General features: G+C 52.0%; 1 protein-coding gene across 4 annotated transcripts in view; it reads right to left on the reverse strand.

Annotated features, from left to right (window-relative positions):
• Window positions 1-23,321, reverse strand: part of Smyd1 (SET and MYND domain containing 1) — a 33,226-nt gene extending 9,905 nt beyond the window's left edge. For 2 of the 4 annotated variants that reach the window (XM_076832873.2, XM_076832870.2), the window contains exons 1-5: window positions 23,124-23,321; window positions 22,825-23,033; window positions 4,416-4,592; window positions 3,770-3,983; window positions 1,179-1,309 (exon numbers count right to left, since the gene is read on the reverse strand). In XM_076832873.2, coding sequence (XP_076688988.1) covers window positions 1,179-1,309; window positions 3,770-3,983; window positions 4,416-4,592; window positions 22,825-22,961 — 659 coding nt within the window. In that variant the 5' untranslated portion in view covers window positions 22,962-23,033; window positions 23,124-23,321. Of the gene's footprint in view, window positions 1-1,178; window positions 1,310-3,769; window positions 3,984-4,415; window positions 4,593-22,824; window positions 23,034-23,111 lie in introns of all 4 variants that reach the window. The other 2 variants (XM_076832872.2, XM_077105181.1) reach the window with 2 other exon arrangements.
• Window positions 23,322-24,934: the final 1,613 nt, after the last annotated feature.

Here is a 24,934-nt window from a genome sequence, read left to right on the forward strand (position 1 = left end):
GGTGCCACTGTCTGTCACAGCAGCCTGCATCCTAGCCCTTCCAGCCGGTCCCAGGGCAGGACACAGCTGGCCTGGTGGACAGTGCCCTGGTTTTGGAGTGAGGAGGTCTGTGGGTAGAAGGCTCTTGGCCCTGCATAGCTTGCTTCCTTCCCTGGGCCTCCGGGTCTCACCTGCCACCTGGCAGGGGGTGTCCTGAGAATGCATTTGAAGTCCAGTGCTAAAATGTGGTCCACTCACGCAGCTAGTAGGTAAAACTGGTCAGAGCTGGAATCAGGACCCAATGCCAGGTCCAGGGGTCTCTCCAGATGGCAGGTGGCCAGTCAGTGAACACAAAGGCGTCTTCTCACACAGAAGCCAAGCAGCCCAGACAAACATGGCTGCTCAGAATTAGTAGACACAGGGAAGCCAGAGCAGAAGCCGAGAGGACAGAGGAAGGTTCCCAGGCTCCTTGGCCATTGTGCAGAGTGACTGGCAGAGTCCCAGGTCGCCATAGCTTAGGGAAGGGCCTAAGAAGTCAGCCCTGCACATGGCTGAGTGTGATCTCCTAGCCAGCCAGGCTGGACTGGAAAACTGGCCCTCTCAGGAGATTGCAGGAGGTCCAGGCAGTGACCCCAAGAGGCTTGGGAGGACAAATACAGATGCTGGGAAAATAGTATCATCGGGATCCAAAATAAACTTTCCCATCTTAAGGTCTTTCTCAATTCCGTTAGAAACTGACATCGGAAATGGGCAGGAAGAGGGAAATCGGGTCCTTGCCATGTTGATGGCAAGGCCTAGCTCTCAGCGGGACCCAGAGTCTACTGTTTCTGGCTTCTGGGGAATCACTGGGAAAATGCGCTTAATGTTAGAGGCTTTAGGGTATGTTCCTGCGGCCTCCCTCAGCCTGAGTTCTGCATGACCTCAGAGAGATGATTCCAGCTTCACATTTTAAAATAGACGCTAGAGGCTCATCTAACACGCCAGGCAGCCTCGAGAAACACGCCAGGCCTTGGAAGTGACCCACGGCACTCTGCTCTCTCCTCACTACCCTTCCCAGCCACAGCTCCTCTGCGGGAGGTTCCAGCTGGGTGCACAGGGGACTTCCACCGCAGCTCAAGGTGGAAAGCCCACTCTGGTTAGGTGAAGTCAACAGACACGGGAGGCCTCCTGTCCCTGCATACCCTGTCAGCCGGACTCACCTGCCGTTGTTGAATATGACAGTGCAGTTGGGCCAGCAGTCGTGGTTGACCAGGCCCAGGTTGGGGAAGATGCCCACGCCCACAGCCTGCAGGCCTCTCTGATCACTGAGAGTGAACCCGTTGCAGTTGATCTACCAGAGAAAGAGACCAAAGGGCCGTCAGGGACACCCGCAAGGCAAAGGCCACCCAGTTGCGAGGGAACCTGAAACCAGGGAGCCTAGGGGATGCCCATGCTCTGCGTCACTCCAGATGACCCACAGGGGAGAGCAACCTGGAGCCCCATCTTGGCAAAAGTGCATCAGCACCTTGAAGCTGGCCCAGGTTCTGTTCTAAAAGGGCTCAAGATGGAAATGCCAGGTCCCTGGCTGGGCTCGCGTGAGTCCCCCTGGGCACGCCAAGGTTCCTCTCTGTACCCTCGTGTAGGGGCACACAGCCCATGCCCCTGCCTGTCTCTCTCCTCCTTCCTTTGCCTGCCCTCTCACAGTTCCCGTAGCTGCCACGACATAAAATTGACAACGCTCTTGGACTATTTTTCAATCTGGCATATAGTTATTTCTTGTTTTTTCCAGTACTGGGATTGAACCGGGGGTGTTCGACCACTGAGCTGCAGCCCCAGACCTTATTAACTGTGAAACAGGGTTTCTCCAACTTGCCATCCTCCTGTCTCAGCCTCTTGAGTCCCGGTTTGTATTTCCTGTTCACAAATTTGAAAAATCAGAAGAGGGCCATATTTAATGTGTCTCTGAAACACAAGGCAAATCAAGTTGCTACTACAGATGTAGCAGATAAATGATTTTCTTTTCCTTAAAAATAAGTCGTTCTTTCTAGAAACAGGTTCTAAACACTTGCTCTCAGAGCACGAGACGTGTGTAAGAGGCACACCTGGAGTGTGTCAGTGACTGCCTCTGGGTGATGGAAACAGCACTCCCGTGTGCCCCGGCCTGGCGGTTGGTACTGGAGAAGGCCACCTTCCCACAACTCTCCTCAGACGGGTACACCTGTGAGGACCGGGCACACTTCTTTCCTCTCTGAGCTCTGGAGTCCCATCTGTAGGTTGAGTCAAATGGACTAGATCAACCCTAAGGATCCTCTCAGCTCCAGGCTCTGGTACTTATAGGACCATGGCTGTCATCCCTAGACCCCTAGGGACACCCAGTGTGGGTCTGTCACAGCAGCGTGCTGCAGGGCTAATGCAGATGCCCTGGCACCAGACAGGCTGCTTCCAGACCTTCCTTGAGCAGCAACTGTGTGGCCTTCAGAGGTCACACGACCTCTCTGAGCCAGGGTTCTCTGTTCTATAAACGAGGCCCTCACCTCGTGTGGTAACGATTCGTGACACAATCTGGGGGGAGAGGCCATGATAGCTACCATGGTGCCCAGGTACTTAATTTGGTCAAACCTTAGTATGTGTGTTTCTGTAGAGTTGTTTTTTAGATGAGATTAACTTTTAAACCAGTGAACTTGGAGCAAAGCAGAGTGGCCACCGCTTTGCAGGTGGGTCCCAATCAGCAGGAGACCTTGACACAGGAGAGACTGATCTCCCCCGAGCAAGAGGGACTGGTGGGGCAGACTGCCTTTGGCTCAAGCCCAGCTCTTCCCTGGGTGTCCAGCATCCCCTGGACAGAGTTGCCTGAGCCAGTCCCTTAAAATAAGTCCCCACCCCTCTCTCCATGGTCAGGCCTGGAGAGGCAGGGAGTATGACCTTCTTGTTGCTACTCCACGGACCCCCTCCTCATCCTCATCACCAGGACCATGGGAGAGGCGCGGCCCACTGGCCAAGGAGCTCCTGATCCACAGACCCCACCCCTACCTCCTGGACCTGGTGGCTCCCCTGGCTGGGCTGCCCCCCTCCACAAGCCCAATTTCCCTAGCTGCACAAGGACCCAGTGCTCCAGCGCCCCCTCAGTCCGGCCCTGCAGACCTGGGGAGAGGAAGGGCTTTATTTCCAAGGTGACTGGTGGGCAGGGAGGGATGGGGATCAGGTCTTTGTTTTCATTTCAGACTGAAGAAAGTTTAGCAAGTGCTGATAAGCAGGAAGATAAGTTGTCATTCAGAAATGATGCAGAAATAGTGTGTGGATGGGATGGCAGGTTCAGTCAGGGTGGGACAGATCCCAGAGCAAGCAAAGCCATGGAGGGTCAGGGCCAGGTCTCATCTAAAGTCTCTGTGCTCCTCCGTCCACTGGTCCCCTCCTGACTCTGCACCAGCACCTTCTGGAAGCTTCTTGGCTGGACAACCCCCTCTGTCCCAGTCTCCCCTCTTTATTAGGAATAATACTCCAGGGTCTCTAGTTTCAAATGGGACTATTCAGAGGCCTGTCCCTGGGGTCTCTGAACCGGAAGCAGCAGATGCTCCTGCTGCATGGTTGCCCACCCACCCAAAGGCCGGAAGGGAAGGAGGGAGGAGAAGGGGGGGGCCTCGTGGAGGGGAGGGGAGGGCGGAGGGGAGGGGAGGGCGGAGGGGAGGGGAGGGCGGAGGGGAGGGGAGGGCGGAGGGGAGGGGAGGGCGGAGGGGAGGGGAGGGCGGAGGGGAGGGGAGGGCGGAGGGGAGGGGAGGGCGGAGGGGAGGGGAGGGCGGATAGGGCGCCGTACCACTCCGAAGATGTGGGAGATGTACTGCATGCTGAAAGTTTGGCTCTGGGGTGGCCAGTACTGCAGGAACGTGTCCACGTCCACCCGCAGCTCCTTCTGCTCCTCCTCCCCAAAGTGTTCCACGTGGTTCTGCAGGTCGTCCACCGACACCAAGCAGCCCTCGGTGAGCCCGCTGCCCTCTCTCTCCACCCGCCACATGATGCGTGCGGCCAACCTGCGGGAGGGCAGCGTTAGGCAGGCCGCGCTCCCAGTCATGGTCACTGTCGCGCTGCGTTCATTCAGCCACGGCCGATGCGCGCCAGGCCCCGTGTGCAGGGGCAAGGGTGCCCAGAGCGCACAGGCCGAGAGCAGCCGGGTGACTGGGAGACCACTCTAAGTGGACAGTACTCTTCTGTCCCACCCGTTGTCAGATCCCAGCTCCTGCCATTGTTTCTAGAGAAGCCAAAACCGTAGTTTTTCTGAATGTGGAAACCCTCATGTCTCAACCCTGGCAGGTCAGCTGTTACACACTGGGCCCTGGACAGCCTGCAGAGTCTGCCTGCTGGGCGTGGTGGACTCCCTGGCCTCCCTCTTAGCCGGGTGGGGGGAAGGGCAGGAGTGAGCCGCCCAGGGCCCTGGACGTCCCTCCTGGTCTGCGGGGCCTGACCTGATGTTCTCGTTGGGCGCCTTCCCGTGTCTCTTAAGGGCAGAGCACTCCTTCTTGTGGTCCAGCCAGGCATCCTTCTGGCAGGTGCGGTCGCAGTAGTGGGCGAACTTACACTGCCCGCAGCGGTGCAGCTTCTCCTGCCTCTTGAAGCAGGTGTGGCACACAACAGTCACCAGGCTGGCAGGGCAGAGAGATCAGGTCAGGGGTCTCAGTGTTCCAGCTGACAGCACTCCACCCCTACAGGCCTCAGAGTTCAGGTCGGGTGCCGGCTCACCTCTGGGGTGGCCTTTTTGGTTTGTTGTGGTTGGTTTGGTTTGGGGCACTGGGGGTTGAACTCAGGGAGCTCTACCACAGAGCCACAGCCCAAACACTTTTATTTATTTTTCTTTTTTATTTTGAGACAGGTTGGCCTCAAAATTGGGGTCCTCATGCCTCAATCTTCTAACTTGCTAGAATTACAGGCTACGCCCACCTGGCTGTGGTGGCCTCCAGGGGGAGGCAGCCTAGGGAGCCACAGGAAGAGGCACAGGGAGGGTTCCCTGTGGGTGTGTGCGCGCTCCCTGGTCCCTTGAAGCCACAGCTTCATCTTGGGCACTGGAGCCTCGCAACCTGAAGACCTAGTCCTACTCTGCCTACTGCAGGCCATAGTCCTGGATCTCCACCTCCAACGCCTTGCCGTAGGGCAGGGCCACACCTGGCACAGGAAGCCCTGATATGCACTGGAACCATACCTACCCCAGTAGGGAGACCTGGGCTCAGGAACCAGCTCCGTGGGCTGGTCCTCATCACTCCAAACTCCAGACTCCCGCCTTTCAGACGAGGGGCCTGAGCTTCCCGAGGTCCCCGAGCTTCCCAAGGTCCCCTCTAGTTCTGGCCATCCCGCAGCAGGCATTTCTCATGGCCCTGTGGGAGACACCTCTGCCCTCTGCATGCCAGTGCCTTTGTCACCTGGTGCACTGTGATTACATGACAGTGGGCTGTCAATACACAATGACACACACTCACGATGGAACAGGACCATCTGGCCCATTTCACATAGCCACTCTTAAATTCATGACATGGGTGGCCAGGTCTGCCCACTCTGCACCCGCACAGTCCTGGGTTTTGCTACAGGAAGAATAGGTCAACCGATGTCACCTGAGAAACTCTCCCAGCTCAGAAAAAGGCTGGGAGGGAGGGTGGGAAATGCACGCCCATTAGAGGGCCAGTCTTCTTATCCCAGCTTCCGGCCTCCCGTGTTCCCTGCAGAGAGCCACGTGCCCCGTGTTGCCCCGCCATTAATAAAGAAGGACACAGGACACACAGGAAATAGTTTTAGACGTAGCCTGACACCAGGCAAGTGGCCTCTGGACTGAAGCCCAGCGTCTCAGGTCCCAGCTGCACATTTGTGCCTTTAACCTGAGGTCCCCCACACCTCTCCAGACCTCTGGATCTACAGGCCATGCCTCTCCAGGTCTGTCTCTCCACATTTTGGGGAAATCTGTAAATCTTGAAGTTGACCATAAAGTACTCACTTATACAACTACCTTGAGCACTGTAAATTAAGCCCCCAATAAATAGATTAAGCAAAGAGAGACGTGATAGCTTGAAAAACTTTTAATTTAGGGCATTGCCGGTGTTATCTGCTGATCCTGTAATGGGGATATCAGCCTAAGGATCCCGAGGTTGGCCACCGGAGGTCACCTTGAGATCACAGGCTCATGTCATCCCTACCTATTTTCCCATACCCACCTGTCACCAAGCTTCCTTTAGCAGAGAGGTGGGGAGCCCCCAAACACACCCCTCACTCTAGAGATGGCCCAGGGTCTCTTGAACGCGTGTTCCAGGCCTTCCTAAATAGATCCCTGAGCCGCTATTGACATGTGCTGGACTCTTCTCCCCTCATGTACATCTAGGACCCCGCTGTTCCTGGGTGGAGACCTCCTCTCTGTGGGACTCCCTGAGACCCTCTTCTCCCATCATGGTGGGCAGCAGATGTGGACACCCAGGCTAGAGTCAGCAGTCTACACAGGGATCTCAAAAGGATAAGAAAACAGGCATTTAGGGGCAGCTTGAGCCTGAAGGAACTCCACAGGCCCCCCCAAGTGCCTCGATCCCTGGGTCCCTTCCTGACCACAAATCTTAATTCCCAGGGAGGAAAGCTTGGCACCTCTTCGGAGGACAGCACTGGTGGCCAGTCTATTTGTCAGTCAGCCTTCAATCTGCCTCTACAGAAGCCATCGCCTGCACGCTCATGGGGGCACTGGGCCCTTGCCCCAGGGGGTCGGTCTTCCAGAATGGGAACCCCCTGCCTGCTTCCCCCTCGTTCCCTGCTCCAAGTGAGAGGCTCACAGCTCCTTCAGCAGGAACAGTGTGGCCCCTGGAGTCCTTCCTCCTGGGTGGCCTCTGATGTTCCCTGCAGTCAGAGGAAGGTGGGCATAACCATGCCATCAAGCCAGGTCCAGAGGCCAGTGCAAGGGGTCAGTCTCGGGGGACAGTCCAAGGCCAGGCCCCATGTTCCCACAGTGGCATCAAGAAGGGGAGACACATGCAGAGCCAGCAGAGGACACTGCGTGGGCTGCTGTTCCAAGCCAGGCCCAGGCTTCCCAGAGTCCAGGCAGCCCCCAGCCACCCACCGGCAGACCCAGCACCCTGCTCTGTCCCCACCGAGGTGCATTCTGGCAACTTGTTAGTGACCCTGAAGTGCTTGTTCCAGGGTGTGGAAGGTCAGTGCTTATTTGTAAGTTAGGGAGATTCAAGATTATCCCCACAGTAACATCCTCCTTGCTCTGCCACCTGCATCCCCACAAGCTTCCCTATGACACAGAAGGAGGAGTTCCTCCGCATACTTAGAATTGCACAGATTCCACAACCCCCATCAGGAGCCACAGGGGTGCACCAGGGAGAAGGCCGCTGTCGTGAATGCCCAACAGAGCGGGCACACGAGCAACCATGCAACCACGGTGCCTGGCCAGCATGTGCAGTCCCCAAGCCCCCCAGAGAGGGAGAGCTGCAGGTCCCACCTCTCTCTCTCTCTCTCTCTCTCTCTCTCTCTCTCATAAATCAGAATTGCATTCTTTGGCAGGAGTTTGAAGTTCCTTAGCAGAGACTGGCTTGCTGAAGAATACAAGAGAATAGACCTCAAAAGGCTCCATATGTCATCTCCTGGCCACTCAGAGGTGAAGACACTTTACAATCCCCGTGTCCAGGATAGAGAATAGTATCACAATGAGGTCCCACTTATACTTCCTGGATCTTGACTTTGCACTTCCATTAGTTTCTTTTACAAAAAAATATGTTAGTGTAAAAATCAAATTATAAATAGTCTTCAGACCCTCCCAAGCTCTCCCAAAGGCCCGAGCCCAATCAGAGTCTCTGCCTATCCATAGGGCACTAAATATTCTTTATAGGGACAGAATAGATACACAATCAACCACACATATTTAAAATATATTCTTCTGGGCTGCAGGTGTAGCTCATTGGTAGAACACATGTCTACATGTACAAAGCCTTGGATTCAATCCTCAGCACCCTCCCCCAAATGTATGTGCTAGCCATCTTTCTGTTACTATAACAAAATACTTGAGATAATCAGCCTAAATTATTTTTGATACTGGGGATTGAACCCTGGAGTGCTTAACCACTGAGCCCTTTTTATGTTTTATTTTGAGACAGGGTCTCATTAAGTTGCCAAGGCTGATCTCAAACTTGCAATTCTCCCAAGTCACTGGGACTCCAGATGTGCCCACCAGGCTAGCTAAGACAGTCCACTTAGGAAGAGGAAAGGTTTATTTCAGCTCATGGCTTGGGACGTTTCAGTCCTCAGTCTGCTGGCCCATTGCTTTTGGCCTGTGGCAATGTGGCACATCCTGGTGGGAGCCCATGGCAGAGGAAGCTGCTCACCTCATGGCAACCAGGAAGCAAGGAGAGGAAGAGGAGGAGGTGGTGCCTCTTCAAGGGAGCACCCCAGTGGTCTAACCTCTTCCAGCAGCCCTGCCTCCTGAAGTTTCCACCGTCATCCAAAAGCACCACAGGTTGGGGACCAAGCCTCTAGTCGGAGTCATCCATGGGCTGTGTGTGTGAGCCATGCGCATTTGAGCACATGAGAAGAGTGGCCCGACGTTGCTGCCTGATTGGGCTGTGCGACCTATGTGTGCCTTTCCTCTCGCTCTGCCTGTGATCCCACACAGCACCTGAGATGGGTGTGGCTTCCCAAGACGCCAGTCAATCCTCTGACCCCAAGACACAACAAGCAAGACTCCACCCTTCAAAATCCAATCCCTTGCCTTATTGGGGTGGAACTTTCTCAAACGTCTTTCCCCTAAATAAGAACAGGGGTTTAGGGTATGCTCACTGTCTTGCTCCTTCCAGCACTGGAGCTGTCCCTTGGGGTCACCAAGCTGTCCTGCCTTAGAAACTTATGTTCATTTGCTGCATGTTTCTTCGCTGTTTTCATAGTTATTGATACAGCCAGTTCCTTTGAACCCAGTTTATGTCGCCAGTCCAGCCAGCTGGTGATAGCCTTTGACACATGGGCTTTGGAGGGACATTCAAAATTCAATCTATAAGCCAGGCATGGTGGTGAACACCTGTAATCCCAGCAACTTGGGAGGCTAAGGCAGGAGGACCAAGAGTTTGAGGCCAATATCAGCAACTTTGTGCCACACTCAACAACTTGGTGAGACCCTGTCTCGAAAGAAAAAACAAAGAAGGACTGGGGATGTAGTTCAGTGATAAAGTGTCCCTGTGTTCAATCTCTAGTACCAAAAAAAAAAAAAAAAAAAAAAACTTCAAACTATAGGAACCTACTCCAGCCCCTGAAAGCTCATGTCCTTCTCCCCAAGCAAAGTGCATTCAGGCCACACTGAGAGTGTGTACACTTGGATAGGTTCCAACAGGTACACCTGTCCACAGACCATCACCAAGAGGGCACACACATCTGTCCACAAGTCCGTCACCAAGATGGTACACATCTGTGTACCAGACCATCACCAAGACGGCGCACACACACACATCAGAGTCGGAAGTTCCCTCCTAGCCCTGAGCTGCCTCACAGGAAATGGAGGCATCACCACTGTCCCCTCCTGGCTGCTTGTAGTGTGGCATTCCATTTCATCAAGAGCGTCTTCTGTGCTGATGTGTTAGCTTCCAGGCCTTGGCACACCTGAGAGCCTTTCCTAGGTTGGGGAAGGAGGAGCAGCAGGAGATGCCACCTCTGGGACATCAGGACCAGATGGCACAGAAACACAGGCAGGAAAGAGGGTGGCGAGCCAGACCTGGGGCAGGACTGTTAGAAGCTACACAGTGGTGCCTGCTATCACTTGGCACTCCATGACTGTCCCCTCCAGGGTCGTCCATCAGAGAACACCCCACACTGGGACTGTCTAATGCCTTACACTCAAATTGGTATTTGTTTTTTTAAATATACATTTTTTTAATCTTTATTTTGTTTATTTTTATGTGGTGCTGAGGATCGAACCCAGGGCCTCACATGTGCAAGGCAAGCACTCTGCCACTGAGCCACAACCCCAGCCCCCAAATTGGTATTTTTAGAGCATCTAATATACCTCATATTTTAGTCACATATATAAATATAATATACATTCATATTTCATGGATACATTGAAATTTGCAAAAACTTCAAAAATTATGAAATATTAAAAATATCACAGTGCCCAGGTCACTGTTTTAAAGGTTAAATACTGGGGGCTGGGGGTATAGCTCAGTGGTGGAGCACATGCGTAGCAAGAGGAAGGCCTTGTGTTCAATCCCCAATAACCCCCAAATTCTTAAATATTTTTTAATAAAAAATAAATCTTAAGCCAAGCATGGCAGTGCACACCTGTGATCCCAGCAGCTCAGGAGGCTGAGGCAGGAGGATGGAGAGTTCAAAGCCAGCCTGAGCCACTTTGCAAAGCCCTAAGCAATTCAGCAAGACCCTGACTCTAAATAAAAATACTCAAAAGGGCTAAGGACGTGGCTCAGTGGTTAAGTTCCCCTGGGTTCAATGACTGGTACAAAAAAAAATTAATAAATTAAATAAATCTTAAATGTGAATAGCTCTAGGGAATCACCTGGCATAACAGACGTTTGACATTTGCGCTCACTGCTTGGCCTAAACCACGTGGTATCAGGGGATTGGAGACGTGGCCAGCACAAGCTGAAGGAGTCTCGTCCCCAGAGCAGCTCTCAAAGCAAACACAGCAGCCCGGCCTACTGTGGCAGGGAACAATAGTGCCACTGAGAGTCTGTCCAGTCCAACCCCGGGCAGAAGACAATGTTTTCAAATATGCCAATGTGAAGGTCAGTCAACAGCAACTGTTCAGAACATGGATTTTGGCGGGCAGGAGCCCACGGTCTGACATGGTCGCAGGCTGCCGGTCATGGTGACAGTAGACACAGATGAGTAGGACTTGGTTGTCATTGATTTGTAACTGTGCAGACAATGCCCCCTATGGCCTGCCCCTGGCTGGACCCCTATCCCGCCTGTCCTGGGTCTGCATGGCCCGAGGTTCACTAGGGTGTGTTTTCCTGGCCTGGCACTTGTCCCCAGCTCCCAGGAGCTGATTTAAATCACTTCTACTAAGGCCTGAATTTAGAATAATCCACTTGCAATGAACTATAGCCAAATTATGTTCCTAAGAATAAATTCCAGAGGGTTGGACCATGCGGCTTCAAGGTCACGAGCAACACTTTGGGGAGGAGGCTGGAGACAGAGCCCTGGCTGCTCCTGTGAGGCCTTCACCCTTCACTCCAGGCTGAGTGACAGGAAGCCTTCCAATCACTGATTGTCACCTGCCTGGGATCAGTAAGCCTATCAGTGCAGTGTCCCACCTCCTTCCACCTTGTCACTTCCCCATAAGACGCTTTCATTCCTCTCATAAAAACTAAATGTGCCGTGGGACAAATCTGACATAGTAAACATGATCATCAGGATGGCCTTTTCTCACCCTGACTAGCGTGGGTCCGAGTATGAGCCAAGTGCTTCCTCCAGAGCCAAGGGAGGAAGTAGGCTTGGGATCCAACCTGCAGTTCCCCGGGGGCCTGGAGTCAGCTTCAAAGGCCCGTGAAACCCAGGAAGCATTGCAAGTTAGCTCCAAATCCCGGTGCCCTTGGGACAGGCGGCCCCTCTCTCGGCTACCTGCCGCCCTAGCCCTGAGCCGCACTTGCGGACCGCGGCCCTGGCTCACTGCACACACATCCTCAGAGGTCCTGCTAAATCCAGCTTCTGCTGCCAGGTCTGGGGGGGGCCCGGGGTTGTGCCCTTCCTGTTCTGGGGGGACACTGATGCCTCAACTTTCAGGAGCGAGAAAGTAAAGACGGGAGGAACCTGGATCCTGCTCCTTCCAGAGAGCACACCGGGAAATACCAGGTAGACAGGAAGGGGAAGCTTATTTAGAAACAAGGAGAAGGAGAAGCCCTCTGGTCCTCACCTCTCCTCATCAGTGGTGTGTGTGACCTCCTCATGGGAGGAGTGGCAGGGAAAACCTCCAGAGTTTTTGGATAATGTGGAAGGTCAAATCTGGAGTCAGTTAGAGCTGAGTTTCAACTCCTGACTCCAATATCTGCTGGCTGTGTGACCTTAGCAAGTCCCCTAACCTCTCTGAGCCCTGATTCCTTATGTGAAGATGGGAATGGCAACACCTACATCTTGATATCTTTTAGACTAATATTTGTTGCTTTTGAAAGAAACATTATTACTGCTTTTAAATTAAAGCAAGAAGAAATTTACAAAGAAGTTCTACCCTCAGGGTGATTTTTTTTTTCAGGATTTAATGATTTTGATATAATAGGTGTGAAGTAGCCAGCATAGCCTGGCACCGGGTGGGTGCTCCCTGGATGGCAGCCTGGCCCACCCCTCACCCAGGGAGGTTGGTCAGGTGACCTCTGAGCCCCTGCTCTCCTCCAGCTCCTCCTGCTCTCCAAGGTGCCAGAGAGGAGGAGAGTACAGCCAGGTATGGAGACCCTCCTGGTGGGACCAGGGCCCCTCCCAGATGGAAATACCCACATCCCTTCCCCCAGCCCAGGAGAGTGTCCAAAAGATGCAAACCCCCAAACCACTGCTTGGATTCTGGGAGAGTGTGGTCCCACCAGGCTCAGCAAGACTGCCTCCTGGGCTCTCAGGTGCCCTTCACACAGGAAGTGGCAGCTCTCTTTTGTACAGAGCTCCGAGTTTCCAGAGGTGTGTGGAGTCCTTTTCTTTTTTAAATCCTCACCGCAGCCTTTGGAGCTCCAGTGGTCAGGTGGTCATTGTCCCGCAGGGGTCTCACCCTAGTGCCTGCTGCTGCACCCACTCCCAGCACGAAGGCAGATACTCCAGAGCCCACTGCCCTCCTGCAGCCTGTGTGGCTTGTCCTGGCCGCTGGTCCCCACTCGCTCCTCACCCCGCAGCTGTGCCCTGTGCTCTGTCACCTGTCAGCGTCAAGAGGAACAGAGAGGCAGCTGCTGCTCCGCTCCTTGTATGGAAATAGTCAAAGACAAATGCAAAGTCGAGGTGTGCACGCTGTGGGTGGGCCAGCTAAGGCTCAGAGAGCGCCCCCGGCTCCGCAGGCTGCCTGGATGCTGGGGGAGGGGGTCTTCAAGAGCATCCCTTCCAGCGCCCAGACAACCCAGTGTCTCAAATTCCTTTTCTCACTCCTTCTTTCCTTTCTTCATCCTTCCCCCGACTCCTCCCTGACTCCTTCTTTTCACAAGTCTTTACTGAGCATCTGTTATGTGCTGCACACTGAGGTAGGTAATGGAGGGCCTGAACACAGGGAAGGCTGATCTCGCCCTCCTGCAGCCCCCAGGCTGGGCTGGGACACAAACATGTATGAAGGCAACACCATGAGGTTGGGGAGGAGCCCTTACTTCACTGAGGTGGAGCTGTCACCGGGGGGGGGGGGGGCGGGGGAGGCATTGTTCTGGCCCCCCCAGATGGGCTGTGTGCACACTCGGAGGCCCAGGTCTCCTGCGTGAGTCGGAGCTGGGTGAGCGGCGGGCAGGGTGCTCTAGGAGACAGGAGTGGCCAGCTCTTGGGGAGATTACAGGAGGCACTGTATTGGGAAGGGATGTTGGGAAAGTGACCAGGTTTGGGGGACATGGACTGACCTCTCAGTGCACATCCTCATCCTGCAGGCCCAGGGGCTCCACTGATGGCCTGTGAGAGAGGAGCCACAGGAGCAGAGATGGCTGCTCCGTTTCTCTCCAGACATCTCCCTACTGTGCGTTTCAGGCCCAGTGGCCCTGAGGGACGTTGCTGTGCTGCTGTTCACCGTCCTGTGTGCCGAGGCATACACTGGGTGGCATGGCGTCCCTGGAGGAGGCCCCGAGGTGGCCTATCCATCTCTAACACCACTTTCTTGTTTGTTTGTCTGTGTGTTTGTTTTTGGTACCAGGGATTGAACTCAGGGGCCCTCAACCACTGGGCCACATCCCCAGCCTTATTTGTATTTTATTTAAGATAGGGTCTCACTGAGTTGCTTAGGGCCTCGCTGTAGCTGAGGCTGGCTTTGAACTCACGATCATCTTGTCTCAGCCTCTAGAGCTGCTGGGATTACAGGCCACATTTTATTAAAAGGCTGACTCTTGAGGTTTTCCCTGCCACTCCTCCCGTGAGGAGGTCACACACCCCATACCTGGATGCTAGCCCTGCTCCAGCCATGTCCATGCCCTAACCTGAGACTCTGCTCAGCCCTCAGAGGCACATGAGTGACGATGACATCTCTGCGGAGGTGATTTCCCTAAATTTTTAAAAAGCAACCCATCCTAAGTCGGCCATTGAGGACTGTGGAGAACTCCAGCCCTGCAGCTTTCTGCAGCCAAGATGCCAAACTAAAGGGGAGATTCGCCCTCAGCAAGGGCAGACCTGGGAGGCTGCCACCTGATCACCCTAACAGACACTGATTCCTGCATTTTCTGAACTAATTGTCCAGGAATTTCTCTAATCCCGTTATTAAGTTGTTTCTATTTATAGCCTCATCTGCCCTCCACCCTCCACTCACCAGCTGCTCCCAGATTAAAGGCCACATGTGTGTCCTGCGTCTGCAGGGCTAATCCTGGCTTTCCCATGGGTCACGCAGTGCTCCAGAGGCCCAAGGTCCAGCTGTCCCCACTGGGTCTAAAGGAGCTCTCTCTGGTTCAGTTTTCAAAAGCAGCCTGGCTGGGACCATTTCTTTAAAAGTCCTCAGCTCCTCCTCGCTGCCCCTTGTGCTTTCCCTGCACACAGGTGTCTGCACAATGTCTCGGCCACCCTAACTCCCACCCAGAATCATCTGGACTTGGTCATGTTTTATTTAAAGGACTTAAAAGCTCTGGGGATATAGCTCAGTGGCAGAGCCCTCATCTAGCATATATGTGACCCTACGTTCAATCTCTAGCACAGAAAATAGTCATAAAAATTAAAAGAAAAGTCTCCAAAATTATCCTGGCTCCTTCCTTCTTCTCACTATACTTTATAATGAACTTTGATCTAGAAAATTCATATTACTGGTTGTGGTAGGTTCAAAAATAGCCTTCCAAGGTGTTCATGTCCTAATTCCTGGAACCTGGGAGCCGGTGACCTTCTTTTTCAGGGCTAGGGATCAAACTCAGGGCCTCATACATGCTAGGCAAGTGCTCTGCTCTCAGTCTCAGCCCTTATCATTTTATTTTTGAGACAGGGTCTCCCTAAATTGCCCAGGATGTCCTTGAACTTGGGATCCTCCTGCCTCAGCCTTCTGAGTTGGGATTGCAGGCGTAATGGCACCTGGCTATAATCATCTTTTGATTCTTCTGAAATTGATGGATGCTTTTTCTTTTATTAAAATTAAATACTGGCTGGGCATGGTGGTGCACACCTGTAATCCCAGTGGCTCAGGAGGCTGAGGCAGGAGAATCACGAGCTCAAAGCCAGCCTCAGCAAAAGTGAGGTGCTAAGCAACTCAGTGAGTCCCTGTCTCTAAGTAAAATATAAAATAGGGCTGTGGATGTGGCTCAGTGGTTGAGTGTCTCTGAGTTCAATCTCTGGTACACAAAACAAAACAAAAACGAAATACCATTAATTGCATTGAACACTGCACAAGAAAGCTTGGTAGCAGATCCATGAAGCCCTCTTGGGGGTGGGTGTGCAGCTGATGAGAACCAATGGCCTGGACAACTCAGTCCTTCCCTAGGACCCACCCTGTGTGACCTGGGGGACCATTACCTCTCTAAGCCTCAGTTTCCTCATCTGCCACAGAAGATTGCATAAAAGCCAATGGCCCCAGCATTCATCTGGGCCTGGAACCACTCATACCTGATGGAAGCCGTGGACTTTCTCCCAGAGGCAGAAGCGGATATGCCCACACATAGAAAGCTGGACTTTCCAGGTTCAGGTATTTCCCTGGTGAAGGATCCCTGGATCCAAGTTAGGAACCCCCAGGCCACATGGACTCTAAATCCAAGACGGGGGACTGTTCAGGGGACCTCAAGAGGAGTAACAGCACTTCCAGGCCCACCCCGGCCAGGGCAGGAGAGGCTTTGGGTGCCAAGGGACTGGAAATTTTCAGATGCCCCAGAAAAAAAGGCCTGTGGCCTGACTATGTCTTATGTATGAAGCACTGGGTTCGAGTCTCAGCACCGCATATAAATTTATAAAATAAAGGTCCATTGACAATTAAAATATGTATATGTGTGTGTGTGTGTGTGTGTGTGTGTGTGTGTGTGTGTATAGAGAGAGAGAGGGAGAGAGAGAGAAACAGAATGTTCAGAACACTCTTTCTTTCAAAGGACAATTCATTATTTTCAGTTGGCTATTTCAAGAGGTTCTCCAAAATTATTTGAAAATTATTTGAAGTGTATTATGCTTCTGTTGACCAGCCCAATTCTGAATTCATTCCAGTTTGGTCACATAGTTATTAGGTCTGTACATTGTTTGAAAGTAATGATGGTGATGGTGGTGGTGATGGCAATGATGATGGTGGTGGTGGTGGTGGTGGTGGTGGTGGTGGTAGGGATGATGATGATGGTGATGATGGTTATGATGATGATGGTGATGGTGATGTTAATGATAATGGTGATAGTGGTGATGGTGATGATGATGATGGTAATGGTGATAGTGGTGATGGTGATGATGGTAGTGATAATAATGATGGTGGTGGTGGTGGTGGTGATGGTGATGGTGATAGTGATAGTGATGGTAATAGTGATGGTGGTGATGATAGTGATGGTGATGTGGTGTTGGTGGTGGTAATGGTGGTGGTGATGGCAATGGTGGTGGTGGTGATGGTGGTGGTGGTGGTGGTGATGGTGATGGTGGCAATGGTGGTGATGGTGATTGTGGTGATGGTGGCATTGGTGGTGGTGGTGATGGCAATGGTGGTGGTGGTGGTATGATGGTGGTGGTGGTAATGGTAGTGGTGGTGGTGGTGGTGATGGTGATGGTGGTGATGGTAGTGACAGTAATGATGGTGGTGGTGGTGGTGGTGGTAGTGTTGTAGGTAGTGGTGGTGGTGGTGGTGATCGTGGTGGTGGTGGTGATGTGATGGTAGTAGTAGTGATGGTGATGATGGTGATGGTGATGATGGTGGCAATGGTGGTGAATTTCATTCATATTACAATAAGTTACCTGGCTTATCCAGTAGATTTTGGAATTAAAAATATGGAGGTTTTCCTTTGAGTGTCTGGAAGAGTTCCCAGGCCACCCATGGAAAAGGCCAGGACCTGACCATTTGCTGAAGGCCTGAGTCACTCCTGAGCCCTTTGTCTCTCCTTCTACTTGACATAAAACAAACTGAGTCAGCTAAGATGAAAACCACAGTGACAATAGGAATCAGAGTGCAATGAAGGAACAAGAAAGAAGCAAAGCTGGACATCACTTTAAAAGGCACACATAGGGAAAATATGCACCTCTAAAAATGTCTTCAAATAAGATCAAAGAAAGACTTGCAAAAATAAAGTCAAAACTAATAGAAGACTGTAGAAGAGCTGAAATCAAAACAGAAGGGATTTCAAGAAACGCAGGCAGTGGTGAAGACCTGCACATAAAGGAGGGTAAAACATCTGAGCACGAAAGTGCAAATGCTCCTCAGTTTGTGACAGTGACAGGTGCCAGTGAACACATCCTAAGTTGGAAATATCCTGAGTTAAAATGCATGCAGGGCTGTGGGTGCCGCTTAGTGGTAGAGCACTTCCCGGGTGCCCCAGGCGCTGGGTTCCATTCCCAGCACAGCCAAAGAAAAGGCAAAGATGCTTGTGGTCATCTGGCCACCAACACCCTAGCTCAACACAGCACACTGTGGAGTGTCCGTCACTCACCTGGTGACAGCTGAGTGACTGGGGGCTGCAGCAGCTGCCACTGCCCAGCCTCTTGACAGTACTGGGCTGCCCACCCACCAGCCCAGGAGAAGACCAACAGGCCCACTTCACAGGGCAGCTCCCACTGGGTGCGGTCACCCTCACACGGTCTAGAGGTGAAGACTGTGGGGAACTGTCCTAAGTGGGGACCCTCTTTTCTTAAAACCTGAGGACATTCAAAGAAAACCAAATCATAAAGTAATACATGTTGATGACTAATAAGCAGTTTAAAAGTTCACTTCTCTAATAATGAAAACTCAAATTATAACAATAGTAAAGTAAGATTTTACAGATTAAGTTGGAAAACATAAAAAAGTAACTAATAACTGCTCATCAAGGCTGGGGCGGGTAGGTAGACCCTCACTGTCAGAGAAGGCAGCGTGGCCCCTTTGGGGAGGTGATGTGAAAATCTACATCCAAAGCCTGACAAATGTCTTTTGAAGTAAAAAAAAAAAAAATCTATTTCCAGGAGTTTATCTTCAATAAATAATCAGACACCTATGGGAAGGCTTACTAGGAAAGAGTAGGACCCACCCTTGATATCTGGTTAAATTAATAAACACGGGTCAACAAAAGAAGCACTGCATGGGTGTGTAAAAGGTGTGGAAGGATGTTAATGGTTTGGAATGTCACAACATGCTGTGAAGTAAAGAAAATAGGTTTCGGGGGAGCTGGGGTTGTGGCTCAGTGGTACAGTGCGAGGCACTGGGATCAAGCCTCAGCACCATATAAAGATAAATAAATAAAGGTATTATCTATCTACAACTAAAAAAGAAAAAATTAAAGATATTTTTAAAAAGAAAGAAACAGGTTTCAAAATAATTTCAACTCTTGAGAAAAAAAATATATATATATAACTCCACTACATTGAACCTAAAGTAACTAAGTGCACCACTTAATATTCTTTAGTTATTAGAAGTATTAAATGATTATTAAACACACCATTTGTATTTACCACTAAGAAACAAAAAATTCTGCCAATTAAACTATAATGAACCATAGATTGTAGCATCCATTATGATGTTATTTGCCTATTTTTATTCATTTATTCACTCTTGTAGTGATTGAACCCAGGGCCTCACATCTGCTAAGCACGTGCTCTATCATTGAGCTATACCACACACCCCCCCCCCGGCCCTACATGATGAACTTGGAGATGTTAAAATGAAATATATGTCCTGGAATTGATAAAAATACTATATGTGCCCCATATTCCTTCCATTCTAAAGCAAACTTCTTCCCCCATATTTTACTACCTGGAATTTAACACCTTACAATCAGGTGCACTTACTACCTTACAGTCAAGGGAGTACTTCTCCCAGCACCCTCAGCCCACGTACACCCCATGGAGAGCAAGAGAATATTTTATATGCATTATATTTTCATGAGACAGACAGAAAGAGATACATTAGAATGTTAATTGTAGTTTTCTCCAAATGGTAGGATTTCAGATCATTTTAATTTCCCTCCTTGTTTTTTCTACAATTTACAAATTTTCTAAAATGAAGTAGAAAAAAAATCTAAACAGCAACAATCAATCCAGCATCATCAGTTCCCAGATCCACCCCACTGCAGAACAGCGAGGGCATGAGGCCAAGGTCCTGTGGGCTCCCTGTCCCTGTCTTCCCAGGACCTGGGAACCCTCAGAGGGGACAGCTAAAGGGCCTCTGGCAGCTCATCCCCAAACAAGTGTCTCTCCACTTTAAAACTCTGTGTTCACAGAGGCTCCATGCAAGCTTCCCTCCCCCACCACCTCATTCTCCCTCCTTTCTGGCACCCAGTCCCATGGAGGCACCCATGGGAGGCAAGTGGACTTCATCCCAAAGCCAGTTCCCATTCCTGGGATGATGGTCAGTGGCCGCCAGTGTACCTGCTGGGAGGATTCTGAGGCCAGGCTGAAGTTGGGGGGGGGGGGCAGGTGTGCCTGAGGGATTGGTCACACCTGCCAGGGACCATGGGACACACTGCACACTGCTGAGGCCTGAGAGAGTCCTCCCAGCTCTTGGTGTGCTTTCTGACATCTGCTCTCTGAGTCTCCCTGACCTCTAAGCAGACGCCTCATGTGTCCAGCCAGCAAAGGGGAAGACATCCTGAGCACACTGAGGACCGTGGCAGGCGGCTGTGAGGGCCAGGCTCAGCAGCATGAGCTAGACCAGCTCACCCCTGCCCGCCAGCCCTGGGCGGAAAAGCAAAACGTACAGGCAGCGGAGACCTGCAAGCCAGCAAGGGCACGCACCTCGAGTGTCTGCCCTCCAAGAGACAGGGCAACAAGGCTCCTCTGACCATCCATCAGGGGGTGGAAGATGCGTGTGGCACACACAACACACAGCTCATTTATTTATTAATTAGGCAAAGCCACATGGATGAGAAAGAACTTGAGAGTGAAGGAAGCAATTGGCACAAAACCACAAGCATTGTTGTACCTTTGATTAAAAAAGAAATAGAAACCAAGTTGCATATGGTTTAGAAATATTCACCCTGTGAGTAAATTGTATGAGAAAAGCAGTAGAGTGTATGAGAAAAAGCTTAGGGTACCCCTGGTCTCCGGGCAGGCAGGACACAGGACTCAGAAGGGAGGAGAAGGGGCAGCAGGCTGGAGCACCCCAGGGGGAGCTGGTGGTCTCCAGTGCCCATTTCACACTGTGCTTCATCACAACAGTTAGGGTGTTACAGGATACGGTAGGCACCACCCATTAATTGAAGGAACTGATTTTCATTTAATGCACTACTCAACTAAAAACAGGCCTCATGCAGAAGGCCTGTCCTGCCGATCTGGGGACTAGAGCCTGTCACGTCTGCAAAGGGACTTCCTGGGTGACCCCGTCCTACCTGCCCAGCTGTGTTTCTCTTGGACAGTCTCTGAGCTTCAGCAGGAGCCCTCGTTGGGCAAAGCCTTCCTCTCACCGTTTCCAGGCTGTCTCAGGCATGAGATGCCCATAGAAACAGCTCCCTCCTCTGTGCAGTGAGGAATTTGGATGAATCACTTCAAACACTCTCTATTACATTTTCCCCATCAGTGTGTGTGTGTGTGTGTGTGTGTGTGTGTGTGTGTGTGTTGCTGGGGATCCTTCCTAGGGCCTCCTGTAGGCTAAACATGTGCCTGCCACTGAGCTATGCCCCAAGCCCCCTTTTAATCATTTTGGAGATCATTCACCCCCTTCACCCTACGACGACTGTAATGACAATATGAAATACTGTACAGCATTTTATCTGCAGCATGCTCTAAGTCTGTTTTTGTAGTTATTACTTCATTTTAATAACACATTATTCATAGTAACAGAGATACAGAAGCCACCTACATTTTTGATCCTCAGCAAGTGGCAGAACACGCAGTCCTTAACCTCTGTGTCCGTGAAGACGGTATGTTGCCCAGAGATAGGTAGTCATTAAATAAAAAATCCCAACAGCCATGTGGTCAGATCCCAGCTGTGTGGACAGATGCTGACACCTGGGCATAACCAGCAGAGGAGACAACAGCATGTGGAGAGCAGACATGCCGCCATAACGCACTTCTCAAGCTTCTCTACAACTAAACAGTACAACCCGCCCAGCTCCAGACACTCCTGGGAGAAGACTGGGCCCCAGATGGGCTCCGGGGAACCTGAGGCATTAAGTGGGGGTGCTCTTTTAAGGTCAGGGGGCAGCCTGGCCCCAGAACAGGACCAGCAGTCCCAGACCCTGTGTTTCTGAATTTTGTGTTTTAACTGCAAATCCAGCTGACTCCTTGTATGTACACACACACACACACACACACACACATACACACATAAACCCACATACACACACACACACACATACACACATAAACCCACATACACACACACACACACACACACACACACACACGGACTGGTGAGGGAGACCTCGCTCCATCCCCCAGGGCCTGCTCTCTGACTTCCCCAGAGGGCCTGCAGCAGAGAGAGGACACCCTGAATGCCCAGCAAGGTGTCTCTGGAAAGCAGCGCGCATGCCCAGGACGGGCGGAGCCACAGCCAATCACAGGGACCAACCGGCCACGTAAACATCAGGCAGGTCACACCAACTGCAGGCTCAGAAAGCATCATGTTCGTTTAATTACCAGGCAGGGCTTTTGAAAACCAATTTTAAGAGCTAATTTAAAAGTGGCTGTTCTGCGGGGACAGGGTCATGGCAGACACTACTAAAACTGAAGGCAGCACTCTGATGGCCTGGGGGTGGCTCTTCCAGCCACACACCCAGAGAACAGCCACCAGCCAGCAATGGCCACAGCAGGCCTCCCTGCCGAGGCTTGATGGCTTGGAGAATCAGCAGGGCCTTCACAGGCTGAGCGCATGCCCTACACTGAGCCACACCCCAACTCCAGGAGTCATGAGTCTGAGGGGCAGAACTCATGGGGCAGCTCAAACCCGGGGTCCGCAGAGCAGCTGGACCAATGTGAACAGTGCTATGCATCCCTAAAGGAGGCAGGTCCCCAAGGATTGAAAGGAAGTGTCTAGAGCTTTCCAGTCCCCCAGGAATGGCCTAGAGGAGTGTGTGGTGTGGGGAAAGGAGAGGTTCTAAAAGGGCATCTAAAGGAAGAGGCCATCTCTATAAAAAGAAACCAAAGGCCACTTTGGTAAGTGCCAGTGACTGTATGTAATAACACAAGAACATTCTGGAAAGAAATACATTTAAATCATCACACAGGTTACCTCAGGAAAGGCAGAAGGAACCAGGACTGGACAAGATTTTTGAAGGGCACATGAGTCCCTGTGTCACCTGTGTATTTGCAGTTGATTTCTTCAAGTCTCAGCAATTCCTTGATTCTTGAACATATGTCTATAAGTCTTTGGCTTATTTAACATATCAAAGGAAATTTACAGGAGGGTTCTTCTGCCAGAAGGTGTCTGCCACAGCACCACGCCCACCTCTGCCCCCCAGCACCCACCCACAGCTGGGCCATGGGCACATATGTCAGGAGGACGTGCCAGGGCTGCTGGTCACCTTCACCACCCTGAGTCCACAGCACATCTCAGGCAATGCTGGGGCCTCCAGAAGGGAGTTACCTGGCAGCAGTGCCGCTTCGCTAAGAGGACCCGGTGGTCACCACCCCCTCCCTGGTGACCATGAGAGCCACCTATTTTAAAGTTTGGCACAAGCTAAAGCAAGGGCCCCATACCTGTCAAAGACCACAGCGGCATAAGCCCGCTCGGCGAAGATGACATCTGCTGCCCAGAACTCCTTGGTGGCCTTCAGTCCCCGGCCTTTGCCCTCGGAGTTGAAGACCTCCACATTCTCCATGCTCCCTATTGTCATCTCAGAGTCTGCGGGCACACGGGGGATGTCAGCGCTGAGCCAAGCCCTTTGTCACTGCTGCTATTTCGGCACCTTCGGCATCCCAAAGAGCAGGACTATAAATGGACAGGCCACCTCCCCTTCCCTGCCCCCTTGGCCTTGGGCCCTCACCTCCCCCTCTACCTCGTCCCTGGAGGCAGGAGTAGGCAGGCGAGAGGACAGCAGCAGGGCGAGGGTCTCGCTTGTCACCCAGCACAGCGGAGAAAGTAGAAGATGCCGTGGGCGAGTGCAGCCCTGGGATGGGGCCTGACCAGTTCTGAAAGGTTCTTTGCAAAAAGAAGCTGTGTGCGTGTGCGTGTGTCGGCTCAGCTGGAGCTGGAACAGGGAGCCGGGCAGGAGGGTATTTTTAGCAGCCAGATGCCTCTATCAATCAAGAGCAGACCTCCAGAGTGGCCCAAGGGAAGAGGAAAGGTGGCCTGCTGCTCTGGGACCCTTCAGCTGTCAGGCTCGCATTTCCCAAGCCGGACGCTCCTCCCACCCCAGTCTCTCTGCCTAGTGGAACGCTGCTTAACAGAACTGCACAGGTTCCAAGGGGCATTGCTCCTCTCCAGCACCACCTGGGGCTCCCAGGTGTGCCCCCCCAGGTGGCATGGAGGTCCCAGGCATGCCCCCCCAGGTGGCATGGAGATTACCAGGGTGCCCACTGAGGTGGCATGGAGATCCTGGGCATACCCCCCAGGTGTCATGGAGGTCCTGGGCATGCCCCCCCAGGTGGCATGGAGGTCCGAGGGTGTCTTGTCCTTAATATCACTGGCCATGCAGCTGTGTCAGAGGCAGGCTGGGCACAGGGAAGGCCAGCTTCACAAACACCGGCCCCTGTCTCCATCCACCCATCAACCTCCCCTTAAACACCATCTATTGCCAGGAGAACACCAGCGTGCTCTGTCCTCCTCGCCTGGTGCCAGGGCCGTGGAGGGACAGTTCTGAGATCCTCACTGAACTAAATGCCACTCTCCCTAGCCATCAGGCACATCTCACGGAAGCCGAAGAAAAGCCCAGGTCTGGAGATGTGGCTTATCCTCCCTGTAGTATATCTGGTTTCTGGATACCTCCTGCCATGGTTTGAATGTGTCCCCAGAGTCCTCGTGCTGGACACCTAGTTTGCAATGCAACAGTGTTGACAGGCAGGACCTTTAGGAGGTGGGTGGTTCCCAGGGTCTCCACCCTTGTGAACACATTAAGGTTAGGGTTAGGGTTAGGGGGTGAGTGGTTCACAGGGTCTCCACCCTTGTGAGCACATTAAGGCCATTGTCAAGGGAATGGGTTAATTATTTTGGGTTCCTGATGAAAGGATTGATAAAAGTTTGGCCTCTGTCTGTTGTCCACACCCCCGACCCCCCGCACCTCTTGCTCTCTCTCCCTCCCTCACTCCCTCCCGTCCTCCTCTCTCTCCCTTCCTCTCTCTCTTCCTCTGATGCCTTCCACCATGTGGCAATGCAGCAAGAAGCCCCTCACCAGACATGGCCCCTGGAGCCTGGACTTCACAAGCTCCAGTATCATGAGTCAGTAAGTTTTCTGTTACAAATTATCCAGTCTCAGCCCATCATAGGGGTGCACGCCTGTAATCTGAGGTACTCAGGAGGTTGAGGCTTGAGGACCACAAGTTCAAGGCCAGCCTAGGCAACCTAATGGGACTCTTGTCTCAAAAAAAAAAAAAAAAAAAGGTAAAGGCTGGGAATGTAGCTTAGCAGTAAAGGGTCTGTTACTGTCACCTTGACACAAAACCTAAGAGCAAGGTGACCGTCTCTACCTCGCTGACTTGTTTGGGAATTAAGTGAGGTCACATGGAAGGACAGAGCCTGGCACTTGGCACTTCATGTCACATCATTCAGCGAAGGCTCTTCTACTCTGTTTATTCTGTTCCATTGTCCTCCCCAGACTACCAAGATGTGCAGGAATTCTAATAGACCTTCAGGCAAATTGCCTCTCCCCAC

Source organism: Callospermophilus lateralis, chromosome 14 (assembly GCF_048772815.1).
Source record: "Callospermophilus lateralis isolate mCalLat2 chromosome 14, mCalLat2.hap1, whole genome shotgun sequence".
NCBI classification, from domain to species: Eukaryota; Metazoa; Chordata; class Mammalia; order Rodentia; family Sciuridae; genus Callospermophilus; species Callospermophilus lateralis.